The sequence below is a fragment of the Colletotrichum graminicola genome (assembly GCF_000149035.1).
Source record: "Colletotrichum graminicola M1.001 genomic scaffold supercont1.17, whole genome shotgun sequence".
NCBI lineage: Eukaryota > Fungi > Ascomycota > Sordariomycetes > Glomerellales > Glomerellaceae > Colletotrichum > Colletotrichum graminicola.
In genome coordinates this window covers 463656-483810 of record NW_007361021.1, presented here as the reverse complement: position 1 = coordinate 483810, position 20155 = coordinate 463656, and the positions used below count along the sequence as shown (strand labels likewise).

The 20155-nt window shown below is 54.3% G+C and overlaps 4 protein-coding genes across 4 annotated transcripts; 2 read left to right on the top strand and 2 right to left on the bottom strand.

Annotated features, from left to right (window-relative positions):
* Window positions 1-3938: 3938 nt before the first annotated feature.
* Window positions 3939-5507, bottom strand: GLRG_05190 (helix-loop-helix DNA-binding domain-containing protein; the record flags this gene model as incomplete). Its single annotated transcript, XM_008095875.1, has 2 exons — window positions 3939-5380; window positions 5441-5507. 2 exons carry the CDS (start codon window positions 5505-5507, stop codon window positions 3939-3941), a joined length of 1509 nt encoding a protein of 502 aa, XP_008094066.1.
* A 4383-nt stretch (window positions 5508-9890) lies between these two features.
* On the top strand, window positions 9891-11688 carry GLRG_05189 (uncharacterized protein; the record flags this gene model as incomplete). Its single annotated transcript, XM_008095874.1, has 4 exons — window positions 9891-10190; window positions 10401-10462; window positions 10530-10788; window positions 10843-11688. The coding sequence occupies 4 exons, from the start codon at window positions 9891-9893 to the stop codon at window positions 11686-11688; spliced, it is 1467 nt and encodes a 488-aa protein (XP_008094065.1).
* A 1920-nt stretch (window positions 11689-13608) lies between these two features.
* Window positions 13609-14465, top strand: GLRG_05188 (DJ-1/PfpI family protein; the record flags this gene model as incomplete). The annotated part of the gene is made up of 2 exons (XM_008095873.1): window positions 13609-14211; window positions 14307-14465. The coding sequence occupies 2 exons, from the start codon at window positions 13609-13611 to the stop codon at window positions 14463-14465; spliced, it is 762 nt and encodes a 253-aa protein (XP_008094064.1).
* A 276-nt stretch (window positions 14466-14741) lies between these two features.
* GLRG_05187 (NAD dependent epimerase/dehydratase) lies at window positions 14742-15764 on the bottom strand (the record flags this gene model as incomplete). Its single annotated transcript, XM_008095872.1, has 1 exon — window positions 14742-15764. The coding sequence occupies one exon, from the start codon at window positions 15762-15764 to the stop codon at window positions 14742-14744; it is 1023 nt and encodes a 340-aa protein (XP_008094063.1).
* Between the last annotated feature and the right edge of the window lie 4391 nt (window positions 15765-20155).

Sequence of the window (20155 nt, the reverse complement as noted above, 5' to 3'; positions counted from 1 at the left end):
CTCATTATATCAAATGCATGTCTACCGACATGACTAGTGGTTTACTGTTTTCATTGCTTACCGAGTGTTCTATAGACAACTAGATCCTAACCAAATCTGATTCAAAGGTCGAATCCTCATTTGGTTTGAGTCCCTACCAAGCCAAAAAGCAGCCTACCGGATAAGTCTGAAAGTTTTGCCAGTTGTTGACACAAATCTCAATGTTAGCTTTTGTGTTTTTATCTGGTTGAGGTATTTTTAGCCGTGCCTTCTCCTTTGAAGTTATGAAGCACACTGTCGGGTCCGTTCTATTCTTTTGCTCTCTGTTTGCTTGAAAACATGCAGAAAAGGTGAAAGATGTCGACGTGGTTCGATTCTGAAATGTTTCAGTTGCCTTTTGAGCATTAGTATTCTGTAGAGGCAATCGACAATCTTCTCCGAATCTCTCCCATTAGTATTATATCTTTGGCAGAGAATCTGGTTGGCCAGGCTTTCGATATATGATTTTCGAAGTTGTATATAGATTCTTTGCGTTTCATCCTTTCCTGTTGGTACCGAGGTATAAAATCCATCTTGAACAATAATTATATTACACAAGCATTAGTCCATTGTTAAGATCCGTGGACTACCTCAGACCATCACTTCGACGACAAGATGTCTGCGAACCACATTTTCAAACCCCCAGATGCCTCTAACATCCAGAATCCAGGGCTTCCAAGCCCAAGAACGGGCCATGGTGCTCGACTGTTTCACAAACGGCGCTTGGATGTCTGCAGCGAAAATGAGTAGTGGCATATACCACTTGATCTTTCTCTTCAGTCCGAGGAGGCCTTCGAAGAAATCCCGGAGTATCTCATTCCATGTGCCATTCTGATATATCTTGGATTCTCTGGCCAGAGGGCGTCTGTAATCTGGAAACAGTGGACGAACTGGCCTGCCTCAGGCCTTGGCGGCGAGATTGGCCCTCCAACCGACTTCAACAACTGCCGCTTCTTGGGTGTATGTCAGCGGCGCCACACCCACAGGGGCTCTAACTTCTAGGGAAAGGAATAAGCCGGACGAGACAAAAATGATGCACTGTATGATTTGTAGTGCCATGGTGTAAATGCCGCTGGCAAGGTCTGCAGTTGTACTAGCTTCGCCGGCCTTGCCGGAGGCCAAGATTCCGGGGGCTCGGCTACGTCCGGCCCCGAGGGACTGTATGCCGCTGATCGACCACTAGGAAAAACTGCAAAGTTCATGTCCGGGTTTGCAAACATTCCAATTTCAACTTCTGGTAGCTAATTATGATAACTCAGGGCAAGCACCAGAGCACTCCTCCCCCATGCTGCCGACACGATGACCTCATCGGAGGAAGGTTAACGATTGATACATGCGAACAGGTTCACACATGTTTTGTCAGCTTACTTATCAGCTAATTTCATCGTCATTATGATTCGGTGCCGATACTGTTTGTGTTACTATCTTCGCAATTGTACTGCAACGCCGTTGGGCTGTCGGGCTGGGATTGGGATCTATTGCAGGACATCCCACTCTCACAACCTGCATGACTGACCGGTCTATGGTGTGTGGCTTTTATACTTGCCTACTTCATTTTCTGATAACAGAGAAAGTAACAACTCCTAAGTATAGCGTGAAACCAACCCATATGCACAAGACGGCAAGAGCATAACTTACTCAAGCCAACTCATGTCGTCAAGAATCCCATAGGCAGAAAAAGGACTTCACTGGCCGATGGTATGGAAGGGAAGTCCAATCTCCGAGCCTTAAAAGTGATACATGATACTCTTTGATGGGTTGCTCTGAGTGGTTCGACTGGCGTATTTCCATAGCCCGGCAGTGGAGGGGGGAGGAGGCTGGCGCTTTCCCACAAGCATCTCCTTGCAAGCACTCCTGAGTGGACTCGCAGATTGATTGGTTCTCACCTTCCAAATATCACATGAAGTTGGTGGGTGTTGACGTTGACACTGAAGTTCACGATCATGGTTCACACTACCAACATGTGTAGCATACGAAACCCGAGACCAATACCACCAACCATACCTTCTATGGTGATCCTCTCATAGGATATCACCCAAAACACACACACACACACACACACACACACACACACACACACACAGAGAGAGAGAGAGGTTTTCTCAAGGTACCAAGCAAGTCGGGTTAGGCGGCTCTTGAGACGCCATTTGTCATCATCAACGCTGACATCGCATGAAACCAAGGTGCAGAGACAGCACTCCAAGCCCCTAAGTTACCGTATCAGGAAACCCAACAAAATAAGCACCAACTTGGAGAGAGGCAAAGCGTTCACAGAATAAAGAGCCCGAAACGACGCATTCCTCCTTCTCACGGAGCGGAAGGGGAGGGATCGGGTACCGGAATAATCCTAGCCCCAGAGGTAGCGTGACCCACGACACAGCGTTCTCCTCCTCCTCCCCTCCCCCTCCAACCGTCTCCCCCCTTCGCCCGCCCATCTGCCCGCTTGCCTTCGAATAAGCACCTCCTCCTGGATGTCGTCAATCCGTCACCGGCGCTCCCGCCCTCACGATACCCCACGCCTTTCTAGTCACCGTTCGTTTCCCGTCCAGGGCAGAACAGACACAACGCCAAAGTAGTACGGACACACAGCCAGCATCCAACCTGTGCAAGAGCCCCTCCTCTCCACGGGCGGGCACTAGCCAGTAGTCCAGCACCAAGACACCGTCCACATACGTTCGCCGCCATCAGGAAACCTGGCCAGCCAGCCAGCCACAAACACCTCCCTCGTCGAGAGCACTCGCTCGCCCAGCCCAGCCCAGCCCAGCCCAGTTCGAAGACTATTCGTCCCCCCTCCCCCCTTCTAGGCTACCATCACCGCTTTGTCCCTTTGTTCACGCACACCGTTTCCTTATCGCTGCCAAACAGGACCTTATCGAAACACCCTCCCGGCCTTCGTCACCGCCAGCCGCTCAGATCCCCCTTCCCCGATTCCTTCCTATCCGAGTCTCCTTCGGTAGGCTAGCCTTTCTGGAGAGGAGGGGGGCGGGGGATCGCATCAGCTTACCCCACCTTCACATCGCTCTTCCATTACCGCAGACACCGACCGCACATGACAAGATGCGGGAGGGGCCAGTGACATATCGCCCGAACTAAGGCTTCTGTAGAATGTAGTGAGAAATTGTACCACACTAGCATCCAACCATGCAGCTTTCATCTCCGGAATAATATCGCGGAATGGATGCAGGCACGGGTTCGAGTGAAACAATGTGCCACCCTGTCGGCTGGGTAAAGGTGGGAAGCTGTAATACCCAGTAAGAACGCGTACGTGATCGACGTCGGGGGGAGAAAAAAAAAAGAGGAACCTGCGGGGTGCATCTGCACCACGCGAGCTGAGCTTTCACATGTCAAAAACAAGCTGGTGACTCTGAGTACCAAGTTTGGGGCGCAACAAACCCTTGCAGATTCTTGTGTGTGTGTCAGTCATCAGGGAGCGAAAAAAGTTGAGATGGCAGATCAGCTCAACAGTTGAACCGGATCAGAAAAGAGCCGAGTTTCTTCCTAACTGACACTTGTGCTATTTCCACGAGTTTCCAGTATAGAATAAATAAGTGTCTTTCATTGAGCAGATAAATATGAAAACAGCAGTGTGAAGGGTATCAACTACAAGAGCCTTCCCTGATAAACAATGGTGAATCTGGGTAAATCTGGTTCCGCATGTAAATCATCGTCGCCTCCCGTACACGACCCGCATCAAGGCCGGGATACTCATAAATCACTCTCATAATCATCCAACTTGCTGCCCTTCGGAAAACCCCGGCTTTGATGTGTTCTTCCTCTAACCACATAAAGAGAGTGTTCCAACAATGTGATACAGAGACCTCATGCTCAATATTCGGACATCGTCTCATGGGGCAGGGAAGTGCACCAGTCGTACGCCCATGTTATAATGGCCGTATTTCCAGGGTATAGTTACGTTCTCATTACCGGATCACAAGGGCGGTTTCCTGTGCCCTGAGCTCATCGTTGCCCTTCATTATATCTTCGAGCCACTCGGCGGCCATGGTCAGCATGGTACTTTTGCTGAAGCCGCCTCCCTTCAAGCCTGGCACGAGTTCGCAGAGGTCATCGAAACCTTCCTTGATCAGGGTTCGGCGCTTTTGCTCGCTCTTGATGTGGTTCTCTCGCTTCTGTGCTTCCGTCAAATTCTCACGGGGCGGCTTGGCCCCTCCCGTGCCCGACTTGCGTCTTCGGCCGGCTGTGCCGTTTTCTGTTGGTGATGTAGCGGGGATCGAATCGACCTTGGTCTTACGTTTCCTCGCCGCCTTTGTTGCCATACCATTTTCCTCTTCGTCTTCGTCGAGGTCTTCTTTTGTATTTCTGCTCTTCCTCCTCTTCCGCGGAGGAGCGTCCGCGTCTTCCTCCTTCTTCAGAATCTCCGAAGACTTTCGACTGTGTCCCTTTCCCAACGCATGCTCGCAGTTGGGGCTCGGTGGGCGAGTGTTATCCGTGCTTTGACTTGGCTCGAGGCACTCCATATATCTCAGCTGGACTTTGGATAAAGCATCGTACGTTTCTTTTGGGTCCGGGACGAAACTGTTGGAGCGGTTGAAGCGAGCATCCGAGCCCCATTGGACATCGATATTAGCAGTCTGGTTTGCCCGTTGTGCGGAAACCCTCTCTCCCGGAGCGGGACTGAAGAACATGTCTGCGAAGGTGCTCTCGTGGTCGTCAACGAGGCTAGCCTGAGCTATGCTGCCGCGCTCAGCACGCTTGAAATCCTCCATAGGCTGATGTCTGAGGTGGCCGACTGGGGGCCCGAGAGAGTGCGGTACATCCCTACTGCTGCTGCCAAACATCGGTCCAGACCCGCTCGCGTTTGATCTTGACGATGAACCGTTGTGTAGTAATGTGCTGGCAGCTTGGAGAACGTCGGCTGAGGCATGCTGTTCGAGAGACGGGTGTGATTGCGGTTGATGCTGCGGTTGCTGTTGCTGCTGATGTTGTTGCTGCTGATGTTGTTGCTGGTGGTGGTGGTGGTGGTGGTGGTGGTGCTGCTGCTGCTGCTGTTGCTGCTGCTGCTGCTGCTGTGACGGAGGAGGGGGAGGCGGTGGCATCAAAGTTGAACTCATTGACATCATGTCGGAAAAGTCAGTATGGGTCATGGCATGCCCAGGGGAGGCGAGCGGTGGTGGTGCGGGCGACTGGCCAAAAGACGTGGCTGTCCCCATAAACTGGGGTGGTAGATCCAACCAGGCATCACTGAAGTTGAGGCCTTCACCAAACGATGGTAGGTTGTAGTGGTCGGCCGTCATGTCCTCGAAGAAGGAGCTGAGTAGCTTGGTGTCATTGTCGGAGAGGAGAGGTGCGCCGGGGGCGGGCTCGGGGGGGTCGAGGAAGAAGTCTTGAGAAGAATCAACGGCATCTGGGGAGGCAGTCAGCGAACATTTGACTTTGGCGCAAGGCGGGAAGGGGGGAGACTTACAGCCGAAGGGCAAATTCGGGTCTGACGGCTGCGTCGAACCCATCCTGGGACGTTGTATGGCGAGCATGGGTGCGTCTTGTGGCAAATGGACGGTAGTCGTCGGATGTGCTGCTTCTGGTAGAGAGAGACGTTGAGCGATGAGGCTTCATGAAAAGTGAGGAGAGAATGAATGCGAGCGACTCGGAGGCGAGGATGCGCATTCCTCTGGGCAAGCCGATATACTAGAGGGGCATGGCAGGAGGAACGGAACGTGTCTATCAAAAAGCGCAGCGCGTCTAGACGAAGAAGAGGCTCGGTTGGCTGGGCTGGGCTGGGGAGAGGACGTGCGGAGGAGCGGCGGCAGTCAAGTAGGCAGCGGGCAGTCGTTGGGCTGTCTTGTGATTTGGCGGGGTGGCGGATTGTTGTTGTTGCGGCAGCAGAGCCCGCAATGGTGCTGCTTGATAGGAGTGCGAAGAGGTTGGTGGGTGGTTTTGGTTGTCTTTAGGTGCGCGCCGTGGCAGAGCAGCAGGAGTCGGAAGTGGACGCCTGGCGGGTTACGTCGAGGCGGAAGTGGGGTGGTGGCTGCGCTTAGGCAACGCACCGGGCTTCTGGATCCCTAGTGCTAAGGGAAAGGATGTCTTCGTTCTCGTCTCGTCCGACGAGAGGGGGGGTTAGGGAGGACGAGGTTGAGGATGAGGGGGAAGAAAGGTCGGATGGCGAGGACGGGGCCTTGTGAATAAAGGTCGGAAGGGTGCTGTATAAGGTAAGGTACGGTGAGGTAAAGCTGGGGAGGTAGGTGCTGGACGGTGAGGTGGGCCAGAAAGCTGGAGCTGTAGGGCAGCGAGCGGGAATGAACAGCTCGTGGGTAGTTTCCAAGGTCTAACCCCGGCGGACGGTTATACGGCCCATGCAGGGCTAAGAATACTGGAAAGACCCTTGAGACTGGTCGAACAGCAGAAGTAGAGAATGCAGGAGGGGAGGAGGGCTACGGCGACACTCTGGCGAGAGCGAGCTTGGAGACGAGGAAGGTACGTGTATAGGTATGTCGAAGATGGGATGCGAGCTCGAAGCCCATTTGAAGCATTGGACTGCTTTGCGAACAGACTTTCTGGCGGCCGTGGGCGCGCGGATGCGTGATGTTGAGGTTCCCTCACCCGTGTACTTGCATATCCAGGTTCAGCAACAACCGTGGTCGGTTATCAAGATAGCAGAAACCAGTGATGACAGGTGAGTGTGAGTGAGACGGAACCCCAATCACCTTTGGCCAGATGCAAGCTACGTAAGTAAGACAGATCGGGAGAAGGACGTGCCGGAAAAAGGACGGGGCTACGGCGGCAGCCAAAGACCCGTGATGTGGATTTTCTTTTCTTTTTTCCTTTTCAGCGTTCTTATTTATTTATTTCTGTAAAAGGTAGATGGGTACCTCGGGGAGGTAGGTGGGAAATGACGAGCAGGTAATCAAAAAGGATGACCGGGAAAGAATGAATTGGTCTGGGGCACCAACAAGCCAAACATCCACCCCTGTTGTTGACCAGGGGGGGGGTGGATGGTTGAGAGAGAGCCAGTGCTGCCAGAACGCAGAGACAGAGACAGCGACAGAGAAAGAGGGAGTCGCAGGGCAGCGGACAGGGCAGGACAGGGCAGGTACGCAGTAGCCAGTAGGTTGCAGCGGGGCGAGAGGGAGGAGTGGGGTTGGCTAGGATGGCGGCACGGTCACCTGCATCGCTCTGCAAGCCTCCGCAAGTAAGTAGATACCTACCAGCTGCTGCTGTATCAAACAGGTTCATACATACCTAGGTAGGTAGGTAGGTAGTAATAGTAGTAGTGGTATCCGTAGTTGTGCTATGTATGGAGTATGTCGCACGTAAGGTACCTACCTTCCTAGGTAGATAGTTACAGAGGCAGGCACAACAGGCACGGCCTCCATACGGGCGAGTGAGTGTGCTTAATTCTCCTGGAAATAGGCTATCGTAATTGGCCCAACTCGCCATCACCAAGTGGGAAGCTGCCGGTTGATTGAATTCTTGCCCTCGCCTGCCCAACATCTGGACAGGAACGGGAGGCTCGATGAGAGAAAGGGAAGGAATACCTAGGTAGGCAAGATCGGTGTCAAAGCCATACAGCACCTAAGGCGCGGACATGAGACAATCCGAGTATATCGTTAAAACGGTACTCCGGTATTGCTGACAAAGAACACTTGTGCGGGCTTGGGGTCGTACAAAGGGCGGTCAGCAGACAGGCCCATAACCGGTTCTGATTTGTTCGTCGGGTCCCACCTCAACCATTTCATCAGGCGCACCTAGCGGCCTCGGGGTTGATGCATCTCACCACTAGGTATTTACTTGCCTTATCCGCTTAGTGCTCTCTAACGGGGCATCACATGCCAACTTCTCTCACTTTCTCCTCAATCTCAATCCCTCCCTCCTCCTCCTCTTCCTCCTCCCGCTGTCTCACGCTGTCGGTCATGTTCTAGTGTCATCCCCTCCCCACCTCGCTGCCCCAGAAATTCCTTGGCGCCATCCCCGATGTACATCGTACATCGTACTGGATGGGTGCTCCGCATTGTCGCACCCTAAGCTTTCCCCAGCACTTATTCGTACCGCATCTCAACTTGGAGTAGCTTTCGAGGGATCCGTCCCGCAACCCGCCCTGAGAAGTTTGTTTGACTCAACCTTTGTCTTTCACGTTCCTTCCTCTCATCTACTCGTTTTTCGGCCAAACTCGTTGCTTCCAACTGTCGCCTGGAACTGCATCTGTAACACCGCTTCGCCCTGTCCCTTCCTCTCCCGGCACTGAGCCTGGATCTACCCTTGTCGCTTCGCCCGCAGCAGCTTTGCTTCAGCCTTTGGGAATCTTGACGGCCTCACCGGCCGATACGCCTTTTGCTAGCGTCGACGGATCCCGCTAAGGCACCTCACAGACACTGCATGTCCAGCCTCTGCTAAGAAACATCGAGACAAAGAAACAAACACAGCCTCAGTCGATGCGAAACGGCTGGTTGTCCCAGCCTGTCTGTGTTTACCGCCCACGAGCCCAGTCGACACTCGACACTCGACGCTCGACTCTGCCTGGCTATTTCGCCCTTTGAGAGAGCGCAGACGGAGCCATCGCCGACCTTCTTGCCGACGGCCAGTCGATCGCATTGATCGATTCTTTAAAGCACTCGGCGCTTCACAAGCACTCAGGGAGGGCCCCCATCCGTCCCCTGTTTAGCATCGCCTGCCACCTGCCGAGCCAACGCAAAACGTAATTCCCTTCAGGTTCCCTTCGACCGCACAAACTCCAGACCCTGATGGAAGTATCTTATTGAATGCCCTCGCACTCGCATGGATTGCTGTGCCTAAGCCCCAATGTGGCTTAGCTGCGTCCAGTCTGTCCTTTATTGCCATCTTTTTGTCTTCCTTGGTTGACAGCGTGAATCTCCGCGTGACAAGCCAGCTGATCGAAACAATCCTGCGGCCAATCATATCTGACAGTAGTTTGACTGGAAGAAGTGACCTACCTCGGTCACGTTTGCCAGATTCAACCTCTTCTCCAGGGGGGGGAGTGCCGAAGGATCCAATCGTCACAACCACCCTGGCCTTCCTTATACTCTTCCTAGACAACGTACGTCGCCCATCCTACCCTCCATTACGCCGTGGGACGCGATATTTCCCCACAATTTCCCGTCCTCTTCATCTCGCGCCACGCAAGGTACGGACACATCATACTTTCGACACTAGAGCACAGTTCCAGCTCTGCCCTTGGTGTCGGCCAGCTCTCTGTGGAGGACCGTTCGTTCACGACACTCGACGAGCCAATTGAGCAATCTGGCTACCTTACCCTGGTAAGACGCGCCCGATAGTCCATGAATATCATTTGTATGCTGTCTTGTTATTGTACAATACCCTGCTACATACATGCCGAGGTTCCCCCCCCCCCCCCCCCCCCGCAGATCGTGCCTAGCTGCATCCGAGGTATCTGGACAACTTCAAGTGAAGTCGAGCCCAGCGGGGCAACGCCGGAGCTTAGTCTTCTAACCAGATACCTGTCCTCACCTCGTCAGTTTCGCAACGCAACATGATTCGTACGGAGTACCCTCCATACGAAGCGGGCAGGCTATCCGCTTGTCGTGTCTATCCCTCCATTACCTAAGGTAGTTCATGCGTTACCACGGTTCAACCGCGGGTACGCCTCCCTACCTTCGCACTTTGCTGGTCGATGTCTTTGCCCAGAGCAACCATATCTTCAGCCACATCTTTCTTTTCAAACCCCCTTCTATTGAACTCAGTTTAATCAACCAAGTTCGCAGCTAGAACCCGACGCTATTGTGCAATTACATGATTGCCATAACCCTCTGGGGTGCACAGACGCATTGCTTGCTAACTTCAATGCGCATCGCTGATTCTCTGCCCCAGGGACCATTCCGAATTCGACGTCCGGCAGTTGACGCCGAAGCCTCATGGCTGTTGTTACACCTTCTCCCTCCGCAATGATACATCGGAGTCAGATGAAAATTCGTCGGAAAAGCCTGATTGAGCTACCTGGGATCCCGCCAATCCTACGGCCCCTTCTTCGGGCGTATCTGCTTGGCTATGCTTCCGCTGTCGCCCCCAGGATCTTGACACTGTTGATGCAATACATTACCAAGAAGCGCCGTAGAGTCTCAAAGGAGAATGGACAGTGCGACGGTTTTGTGGAAAGGTTCAGGCAAATTGTCCTTACTGGTCTAGATCCCCAGCGTTTCCCAACCTTTTGCGCCGTATTAGTTGGCGGCAGCACCTTATTGGAGGTTTGTCCACCCGATATTAGTAAACCGGAGTTGAATGCCGGCTATGCAAGAGATGCGGGGTACTGTGTCGTCAACTAGCTGAAAGAGGGTTGCGCCCCTGGCATACTCCTCTGCTCCTAGGCCACTCGCAACCAAAAGCCTGGCGTTCCAACTATGTTTGCCTCGTATGGCTTGACTTGTCCTTGGTCACTAACACCTCCATCCTGATAGGAACTTCTTCGGCAATTATTCCAGCGCAGTATCAAGGGCCTTGCCGAAGAAACACGCACCAGGTTCGTAGACTCAATATATCCATCGCGGTGTTGCTCACGGACCATTGGTTATTAACACTCGAGCCAGATTGGCCAGATGGTGCGCTACGTTCACTGCTGCGTGGTTTAGCCTGCAGCTGCTGCAATCCAAGAAGAGTTCGGCTTTTACGGAACATGTTCCAGTCAAGTCTGACTTTCCTCCTGGGGCTGAAATGAAGGAAGTCCGATATGCTGGACGGACTCTTGACCTGACCCTTTTCACACTAACACGGGCACTCGATGTCGTTGTTGGGGAGCTTTGGGCCCGTAGACGCGCAAGCCGCATTGCCCAGGGAAGCTGGACTAAGGTTGGCATTCTTGCTTTTGTATTCTTCGAGAGTCTAGTTGCTAACTTTTCGCAGGCGGAGTGGATCGTCGGCAGATTCACCGATCCCTGTTTGTTCGTCACCTCGTGCGCCTTCATCATGTGGGCATGGTTCTACCACCCCTCACGGCTACCCAGCGCCTATAACAAATGGATCAGCTCGGCGGCCAACGTCGATATGCGGCTCATCGAGGCCCTCCAGAAGCTGCGCGTCGGTGACATGACCTACGGCCGGAGCGAGCAGGCGGAGCTGCTGCAGGGCATGTGCGAAAAGTACAAGTGGCCGATGGACTGGGGCGACCCATCAAAATCCATCCCGATCCCTTGCGAGATAGTCCACATGGGCTGCGGCCCCTCGTGCGAGCTCCACGCCATCAGTCGCTTCTACCGGTCGTGGAAATGGTCCATGGCCATGTATCTACCTTTGAGTATGGCCCTCCTCCTCCGGGGCCCGATTAACAAGAAGAGCGTCTTGCGAGTGCTGCTCTCGGCGTCGCGGTCGTCGGCGTTCCTGGGCGCATACATCACGCTCTTTTATTATGGCGTCTGCCTAGCCCGAACAAGGGTCGGGCCTCACCTCATCGGTAGGGACGTGGCGGCGCGTCAGAAGATCGACGCTGGCATCTGCATCCGTACTGGGTGCTGCCTGTGTGGCTGGAGTGTTCTCATCGAGACCGTCAGCCGCCGTAAGGACATGGCCCTCTTCGTCGCGCCGCGAGCCATGGCGACTCTGTTGCCGAGGCGTTACGGCATGGACAAGCAGTGGAGGGAGACGCTAGTGTTTGCCGCCAGCACGGCAGTCGTGTTTACCTGCATCCACGAGAACCAGTCTCGTGTGCGAGGTGTACTGGGCGGTGTTTTGGGGACGGTCTTGCCTTATTAGATAGACAGACACTTTCGGGAAGATACACGAATGGACACTGTTGTACGTTGCAGGGCGGTACTGGCATAAACATTCAATGGCTAGAAGGATTTGTACCTTGTATAGAGCATGAGGCGATGCATGACCGGCTATGGATGTACGCCTTTGTATTGTAGTACTTGGCTTGGGCAGAGCAATCTGGCGTTGAGATCTAGAGAAACAAAACGATTGTCGTAAAGGGGGGGACGGAAGATCTTGAAAATTGATATATGGCGCATACGCGGTCCCGAATAGCAAAGCCTTTACAGGTTTCAGGCGCCGTAACGAATTGCTAACACACCGGGGGTCATGCCGAATCTTAGACAGTCTCGTTTCGATTCTACAGACATGATTCCAGCATCAGTAACGTTTGATGGCAGGGACGATCACCCAGATCACTGGAGGTTTGATTGCTGAACAGCCTGCGAATCTCCAGCGTGGCAAAGATGCGGCCAGGACCCAAACCCAACAACCTCAATTACCTGGACTTTGAGCGTGCTCTACTTGCTAGTCTAGAAATGAACTTGAGAGCAGTGCTCTAGGAAGGCTGTTCGTGTACCATACTTGGAACACAGCTTGTTGCTCCTCGCTACCCATTCGATAGGGCGTTTTGGGCGAACAGATGGCTTAGACCAGTATGAACTCGAAACAGTTCGCAAGGTTCTATTATCAAACTGGGTAGCTTGAAGACGATCGGCCCATCACCATTGGCCCCGAGTCGGCCCCTAACAGCTTGGACGTCCGATCGGGGGTCCGTCGGAGATCAACAGCGCAGCCGGGCCGGGCCGGGTGGCGGTGACCCCCACCCGTCATCAACCTCAATTCGATCCTTTGGCTAGGTCAATGCAGTATCAATGGTGTTTGCTATCACCCCAACATCTCCACATTCAAGATACCGGCAGCCACTTAGCCGTCAGGAGCCCATGTCCTCACTCCGGTACTTGATGCTCTTTGCAGTACGCTCGTCACAAAGCGGCCAATGAGCGCCCCTGCGTGATATTGAATATGGAAACTCGGCTAACAATCCCACCAGGAAACCCGGAACCTCATACACCGCGGTGACACACACACACACACACACACACACACACACCCTTGAATATCGGCCGCTGCGAGTTATTGCAGCTCTCCCGTCCATTTCTTTACAACTGTGGCCCCGCAGCAAGCCACGGCTTTGTTCACTCGAAGCGGACGACAGGTGTCACGGGCTTTCAAAACTGCTTACAACTAAGTTGTCTGCGCGCGCAGACAGGGAAGGGGGCGGGATGGGCAGCGCGAGAAGGCAAGGGAAAATAAATGAGGAGGGTAAGCGCAGAGAAAACGCCAAGAAAAATGCCGGAAGCAGCTCAAATTGATAAAGCGCCTCTTCCAACAATAAGCTGTCAGTCCTTGGTGGACTTTCCCCTGGTTTGCTGCCAAGCTAACATATCGAGCTTTTAGCCTAGCATTATGTCGCGTCTTTATTGCAGGATCCCCCCCTCACGTTGGGCCACGTCGCGGTGTTCCTTTGGGATCGGAATGCCGTCCTGAACCCCTGACATCCTCGTGGGCTTGGCTGTAAAACATCTCGTTGTGATTGGCATGAATCATCCGGGGGCCCTGGGTCCATCTATCGGTTTTCACACATGGTTTGCTCGGTGGCGGATGCGACACATGGAAACGATATATACTCTGCGGTGTGCCGGCTCGGTCTACTCATAACTGCAGTTCAGGGCAGCGGCATTTGCTCACAGTTCTCCTGTTTCGCCGGGCTCTTTCCTCACGCGACTTCCAGTATTTCACTCTGTCTCTACCTTTGAGGCCTTCGAGTCTCACCTTACCTTCAAGTTTCTCCCTCTTCCTCCTCATTACAACCACTCAGGACCCAATCAAACAACCAAAATGCGCTTTTCCGTCCTCGCAATGGCGACAACACTCACGTTCCTCGTCGCCGGGAACCCCTTCCCCCCTTTGCACCCTATCCGCCGCCCCTTCAGGATGCCGGTCACGAACACCACCTCGCAGCCCGTGAACATCGGCACCATCGTCTTCCCGGCCATGGACATGCTCGACATCTTCGGCCCCCTCGACGCCCTTCAGCTCGTCGCGAAGAACCGCCACCTGAACCTCCACCTCGTCGCCGCGACCCTCGACCCCGTCACCACCGCCCCGCAGGCCGCCGGCATGAATCCCTTCAACTCGTCCTTCTGGCCCACGATCCAGCCCACCGCCACCTTTTACGACGATCTCGACCTCGACGTCCTCATCGTCCCCGGTGGGCCCGGCATCCGCGCCCCCGGCCTGGAGCCCATCGTCGAGTACGTCAAGCGTTACTACCCCCGCGTGAAGCATCTCATCACCATTTGCACGGGCACCAGCTTCGCCGCCCGCGCGGGGGTCCTGGACGGCAAGAGTGCCACCACGAACAAGGCGGCCTGGAAGCTGATCACGGACATGGGGCCGAACGTGAAGTGGGTTTCGCCGGCGCGGTACGTGAACGACGGCAACGTCTGGACTTCGTCTGGTGTAAGTATTATCTCCCCGCATCTTTTCCGCATATTGCTTTGGGTGTTATAGCGGTTCATGTTTCTGAAGACGTACTAAAATTTCAAAATCCCCAGATCACTTCCGGTCTGGATTTGATCATCGCTTTCATCCACCAGATCTACGGCGAGGAGATGGCCACCAAGATCAGCAGGATTATGGAATACATCCCCAACGCCGCCGATTGGGATCCCTTTGCTGACATCAATGGCGTCGAGCCCACGGGCCGCTACTGAAGGGGGACTTACAAGAAGGGGGAGGACCTGGGCATTCTACTACGATAGAAAGGTGCATATCAAACGCATGGTAGGGCGATCGATATCTTTTCTTTTCTTTTCTAGCGAAGACGCTACACCAAGGTGGGAGCGGACTTGATATTACATGGCCGAGACGGCTGTTGAAATTAGAGTCTATATGATGATTTTATTACCTCTACACAAAGAAACTCCTTGCTGCGAGAACTAGGAACCGAAAGAAACAAAACTTGACAAATTGAAAGACCTGCCTTCGTCTCAAGAAGACTTGGATGCCTTCTCGACCTCCAGCAGCTGCCGGATAGAGTCGCCCAGTGTAGCGCTCAGGGGTGTGTATTCCAGCCCCAGGATCCGCTCGGCCTTGCCCCCGTCGACAGAGTACCGCTCCTCCGTCTTGCCGTATCCCGGCCGTCCCTCGGGAACCCTGCTCCTGACCTCGGGTACCTCCTCGCGGATGACATCGGCCGCAGTCTGCCAGTCGAAGCCGCCGCCGACGAGGAACCGCTCGCCGCCGGCCGCAGGCGTCTCTATCGCGCCGATCAGTGCCCGCGCGACGTCCCGGACGTCGGCGCAGCCGCCAAAGTCGGTCGGTGGGACCTCCTTCGCGTCAACCAGCTTCCAGAGAAAACCCATCGACTCGCTCAGGCGGTCGAGGTCGGGCGTGCCGAGGTAAGGGCCGAACACCCAAGGCGGGCAGACGCTGGCCAGTGTGAAAGTCACGGCTTGGTTCTCGCTCATCCAGCGCCACATGGCCTTCTCGGCGAGGGCCTTGGAGGCGCAGTACGCCTCGCCGCCGCTGTCCGTCTTGGACGCCTCTTCGTAGCTCATCGGGTTCCAGTCCTTCTCCGTGTAAGTGTATCCCGGGCGGTAGCCCTGGGACATGTCGACGATGGAAGCAAAAGACGAGACGTTGACGATGTGCTTCACGTCGGGCCCGTACTGCCTCGCGGCCTCGAGGATGGCAACAGAGCCGTTGATGGCTGGCCGTAAGAGGTCCGTCTCGTTGCTCTTGGGGTTCAGAATGAAAGGAGACGCGGCGTGAATGATGCCTGTGACGCCGGCGAGGGCGTCCTTGTAAGATTCGTGCTCCGTGATGTCTGGGACGATGGCGAAGGAGAGGCGGTACGCGGATATAGGGAAGAGGGCGCGGAGATTGGCAAGGGAGGACTCTGAACGGGCTGTTGCGCGGACATTATAGCCCCTTTCAAGAGCATAGCTGACGATATGGGTGCCAATGTAGCCGTTGGCGCCGGTGAAGAGAAGGGTTTGGTTAGACGTCATCGTGTTTGCGTCGACTCTTGTGATTTTGCTTGAAGTGAGGCGGAACTCCCTGTAAGTGAGTTCAATGGTGCTTCGCGGTTGAACTAAGAGATGCTTCGTTGATGTGGGTTTCTGACTTTGTTGTTGCTGATGCTTTTGACCTCAACCGAAAGCCCCCGACGAACCTGCCTACCTTTATACGTACGAACGAACCCAACTGTGAATGGCTTCATCGTGTAACCAGAGTTGAGGCGGTTTGGATTTAACATGTTGGAGCCGGCGTCGGGGACCCCGATATGTCGTCAGAACAGTCGCTTACACCACGGGCGATATGCTAATCGCCGATGCACCTCGACAGCGCTCGCGCCTGCAAACTGCTTCTCAAAGTTGTCATTAATAACAATAAGAGTGACATCATCGAGGGCAAGCAGACGATCGGGGTAGAAACTGTGTCAATGGGAACATCATGACTCCCAAATAGTTGCGCCGATGCCTGGTTTCGGCGATCAGTCTATTTGAATGTCCGACGATGAGGAAGGCTCCTTTTCGCCGTCACCCTCCAAGGTGAAGACGCGGCGATAAGGTGATGCGTGGGGGAAACCGTGGGGGTACCGCTTGTCAGCAGCATAACTTTGTACGTTTGATTAATAATGCACGGAGAAGCAGTTGCGCCGAACTTGAGCAAGCATTAGGGCCGGTGGGGCAGGTCGACTCGGTGTAAGACAATTCACCGAGGTGAATAATGTTCACCGGTACCATAGTGTAAAGCCGAGGATACTTCGACCCCAACGGTAACGCTACGGGTTTGTCCTTCCCCGTTCAAGTTGGAGGATGGGGTCTGTGGACAGGGCCATCATGCCGTTAGCACAGAGAAGAAAAAACGCGAACATCCACAACTGGATCACGACCCCGTCGTGGGAGATGAATTATTTGTTGGCACATTCGTCTCTAGGTCGCGACATCTCATGAAGGCCAATCTCACGCTGTTGGTCACGAACGCTAGCTTCAGCGCGGTAGCCGCAAAAGATATAACCCACAAATTATGCAAACTCAAGAGTACGGATAGATGACGACTCGATAGGAATCAGAATGCTTTGTGTGAAGCCTGACTTACACGCCCGCAACCCAACCCGCAGCTACCCGGCTTGCGATGCGGGCTGGCAAGTGGCCCCACCGACTCGGACACGAACCCCAGGCCTTGAAGAAGAATCTCTGAGGCTAATCGCTGCTAGGTGAGACGAGTCCCAGATCTCCAGGCACGAGGTCCTGTACCCCGGCTCGGCAAACTGTAGCTCATGTACGGCATCGGGGCAGCGGTCGGGAGGAACCGGAGCAGAAATCTGGGGTAGGTCGGGTCGAACCTCGACGAGGGCGCACCATTCCGGGGCAGCTGGCGGCAAACGGGGCCTGTCGGAAAGCCTTCTCGATCCCCAAGAAGCCACGCCTGCTGCCGTGGTCCATGTAAGTCGCGAGTACCCATTTGAGGGTGGGCTCGGAGCATGAGAAAGGGCCAGCTGTGATGATGTGGGCTTCCGAACGGGACGAGCGTCAGTAACATCCTCCTAGCCACAAGGCTGATGATACGGTTGGTAACGTGCGCCCTTGGAATGTCAGATTGATAAGCTGGAGGCGAATTTCTGCGGTTTTCAGTCTCATGATCTGACGCAATCTGGCCATTGAATATCGGCCCGTTCTATTGGACCGAAGGATTTCACCGAGTGACAGCTCATTCATTTGAGTTACGCCGTGGTACGGCCAGAATATCATTCAAGGGGTTGTGCCTTGCCAAAAAGGGACCGGAAATGACGACAGCGTCATATCATGCCAGGCCAACCGATGTTGGGACCATGGAAGATGATCTGACCTCGGCCATGTCGGGCGGCTGGCAACAATATTTACTTGGGCCGCCGACGGTAAATACTTCGGCCGCGGCATTGACGTTGGCGGGTATCTTCGGTAGCCATGTCATCAGTTCCGAAGCATTCGGGAGCTCCAGAGACGATATAGGCGAAGCCAGGAGCTCTTGGGGCCGACGAAGCCGTGATGCTCCGGCATATCGGGCCAACCGGACTGGTCATTGGGTTGGGTGAGTCAAAAGGCAGATCTCGGGCCCCACCAACCGCCGCAACGCACCAGCCTTGTTTTGATAGACCGGGGTTTGCAGTTCAAGCAGCTGGCCAGGAACCCCCCCCCCCCCCCCAAAATGACAGAATGGGTGGTGTACACAACTGCCAACACCCTTGGTAGTCGAGCGCTTGTGCATACGCACGAGTTTAATGGAAGGGGTTGGATGAGCATGAATGGAGTGGTTCCTTTCCCTTTCGCGTATGCATCCTGAGCTTCTAACGTAGAGTAGACAGACGACAGAGCCAAATATGGCGCGGTCCATATGGGGGGTACCGAGAACGGAGTCGTAAACGGCCCTTCTCGACCATTTGTCTCTTTGGGGCTAAGACCGGCTGAGTCGAGGCTGGAAGTGCCTCATGCACCAGGCAGAGTGTTTCATTAGCTGTGCTCAGTCGAGCTTGGCGGGTTGGACAATGGAGCATTGATGAGTGATTTATGGAGCTGTCGATATTCATAGGTAGCTAAGCCAGACTGGAGTAAGACTGTAGGAGAGAATGCGGTGGCAGGGGGGGACTAAGATCGGACCCTTGGAGGGGGGCGGAGAATGAAAGCTTTGGCGCGGTATGGCGGGATGGACGGTGAGAGGGGCAAACGAGCCGTTTGAACCAGGTGTGCCTGTGGCATATCGTGTCTTGGATCCAGTTGAGGCGGATAATAATAATCACAATCGACAGCATTGACCAAAATAAACTGGAAACGGTGAGCGATAAGCTGGAGCATCGAAGGTGCCAGAGCTTTTTTTCTGTTTTGTTTTTGGCGTGGATCATGGTGGTCGTGGTTGCATGGGGAGGTGGTCGTGGCAGTGAGTGAGTCCACCGGGGGGTATCGGACCTGATGTTGGACCGGGGGGGTAGCTATGTGTGTGATGTAACGAGGGGCAAACCAGCAACAGGAGCAGGGCCAGGGATAAGGTGCCGTAGCTGACTTTTTTTTCCACCTTCTCTCGCTAGTAAGCAGGTGAGCTGCCCCTCCATACCCCTCCATACCTCACCTCACCATTCCTGGCCTCGACAAGGCTTGCACTGCTCGAGTCGTTGTCGGTCCGGAGTCAGTGAGAAGTGACACCACCACCAAGACCCGCCGGGAAATGCACAAGAATGAGCTGAGCGTGTTGCAAGGTCTGGGAGGAACAAGCGGTTATTGAGTAGTTCTTCGTAAGATACGATATGTAAGGAAATGAGCACAGACAGAGTTGAGGTGTCAGGGGGGGAAAGTATTGAGGAAGAAGGGGACGTTGACGCCACGACCCCATCATCGTCAATCAATATTCGGAGGTACTGCTGCACGAACTACCTCACTGGTACTAATCATCGGGCTGTCCAGAATGGGCAATTCCAGTTTCCAAGCACCAGCACCGTAATCAGAATTCAGAACAGCAAGATCCCATCCTTGCTCTGGATCCCCTCGTAGCAATTGGTCCAAGAACCCGGAGGGGGTATCGTATCGTACTAACGCCACAACGCTGAAATTGGTGGCAGCAACTTCCCGCTTGACGCCCCGCCTCGTCCGTAAAAAGACGCACCGCACCTGCCTCGACCGAGTGGATGAGAGGCAACGGACAGGCAACAGACAGGCAACAGACAGGCATGGATGGCATGACATGGGAAGGAAGAGAGAGGTACGGAACCCGCGTTTAAGGCAAGAAAGAGCTTTGCGGCCTGAGATGCTGCTGAGCCGAAAAAAAAGGGTGTGTCATTCATTCGCTCACCCACCGCTCACCACCTGGCGTCGACCAGGCAATCGCCCGCTCATCACCTCGAATCACCGAGTCACCTCACCCGTTCTTGGGGCCTCACTGGCGTCTGGAACCACCCCTGCGGAGTGGGAGTGGGCGTGGGCGTACCCGGTACCTCTAACCTGCGCCAAGTCCGCCTTGGAACTGTTTCCCACACCTCTCCTTGCTACCTTGCTCCCGGCTCCCGGCCAGCTCCTGCTACCTACTGCTCCTACTCTTCCAACGGCCGTCGGCGCTGCGTTGGATGGGTAGGTGAGGTCGGCCAGGAAAGACTACCTACCCCACCATCTTTCCCTCAACCAAATTTACTATATCTCGCGCGCCCTTCCACCACCTCCCCTCCGTTTCGTCTCTCTCCTCTCTCTCTCTCTCTTCTCTTGTCATTGAACACTCCCCCACACATCATTCCATCTTTGATCTCGTCGAACTCTCCGACGTGATAACTTTTCAAGGTAAGAGCTAGCTTCTGATAGCTTCCCCCTCCAAGCTTCTTCTGCTTTGCACAAAACATTCCCATCACCCCACCTCGCAGCTTCGATAACTACCCCGC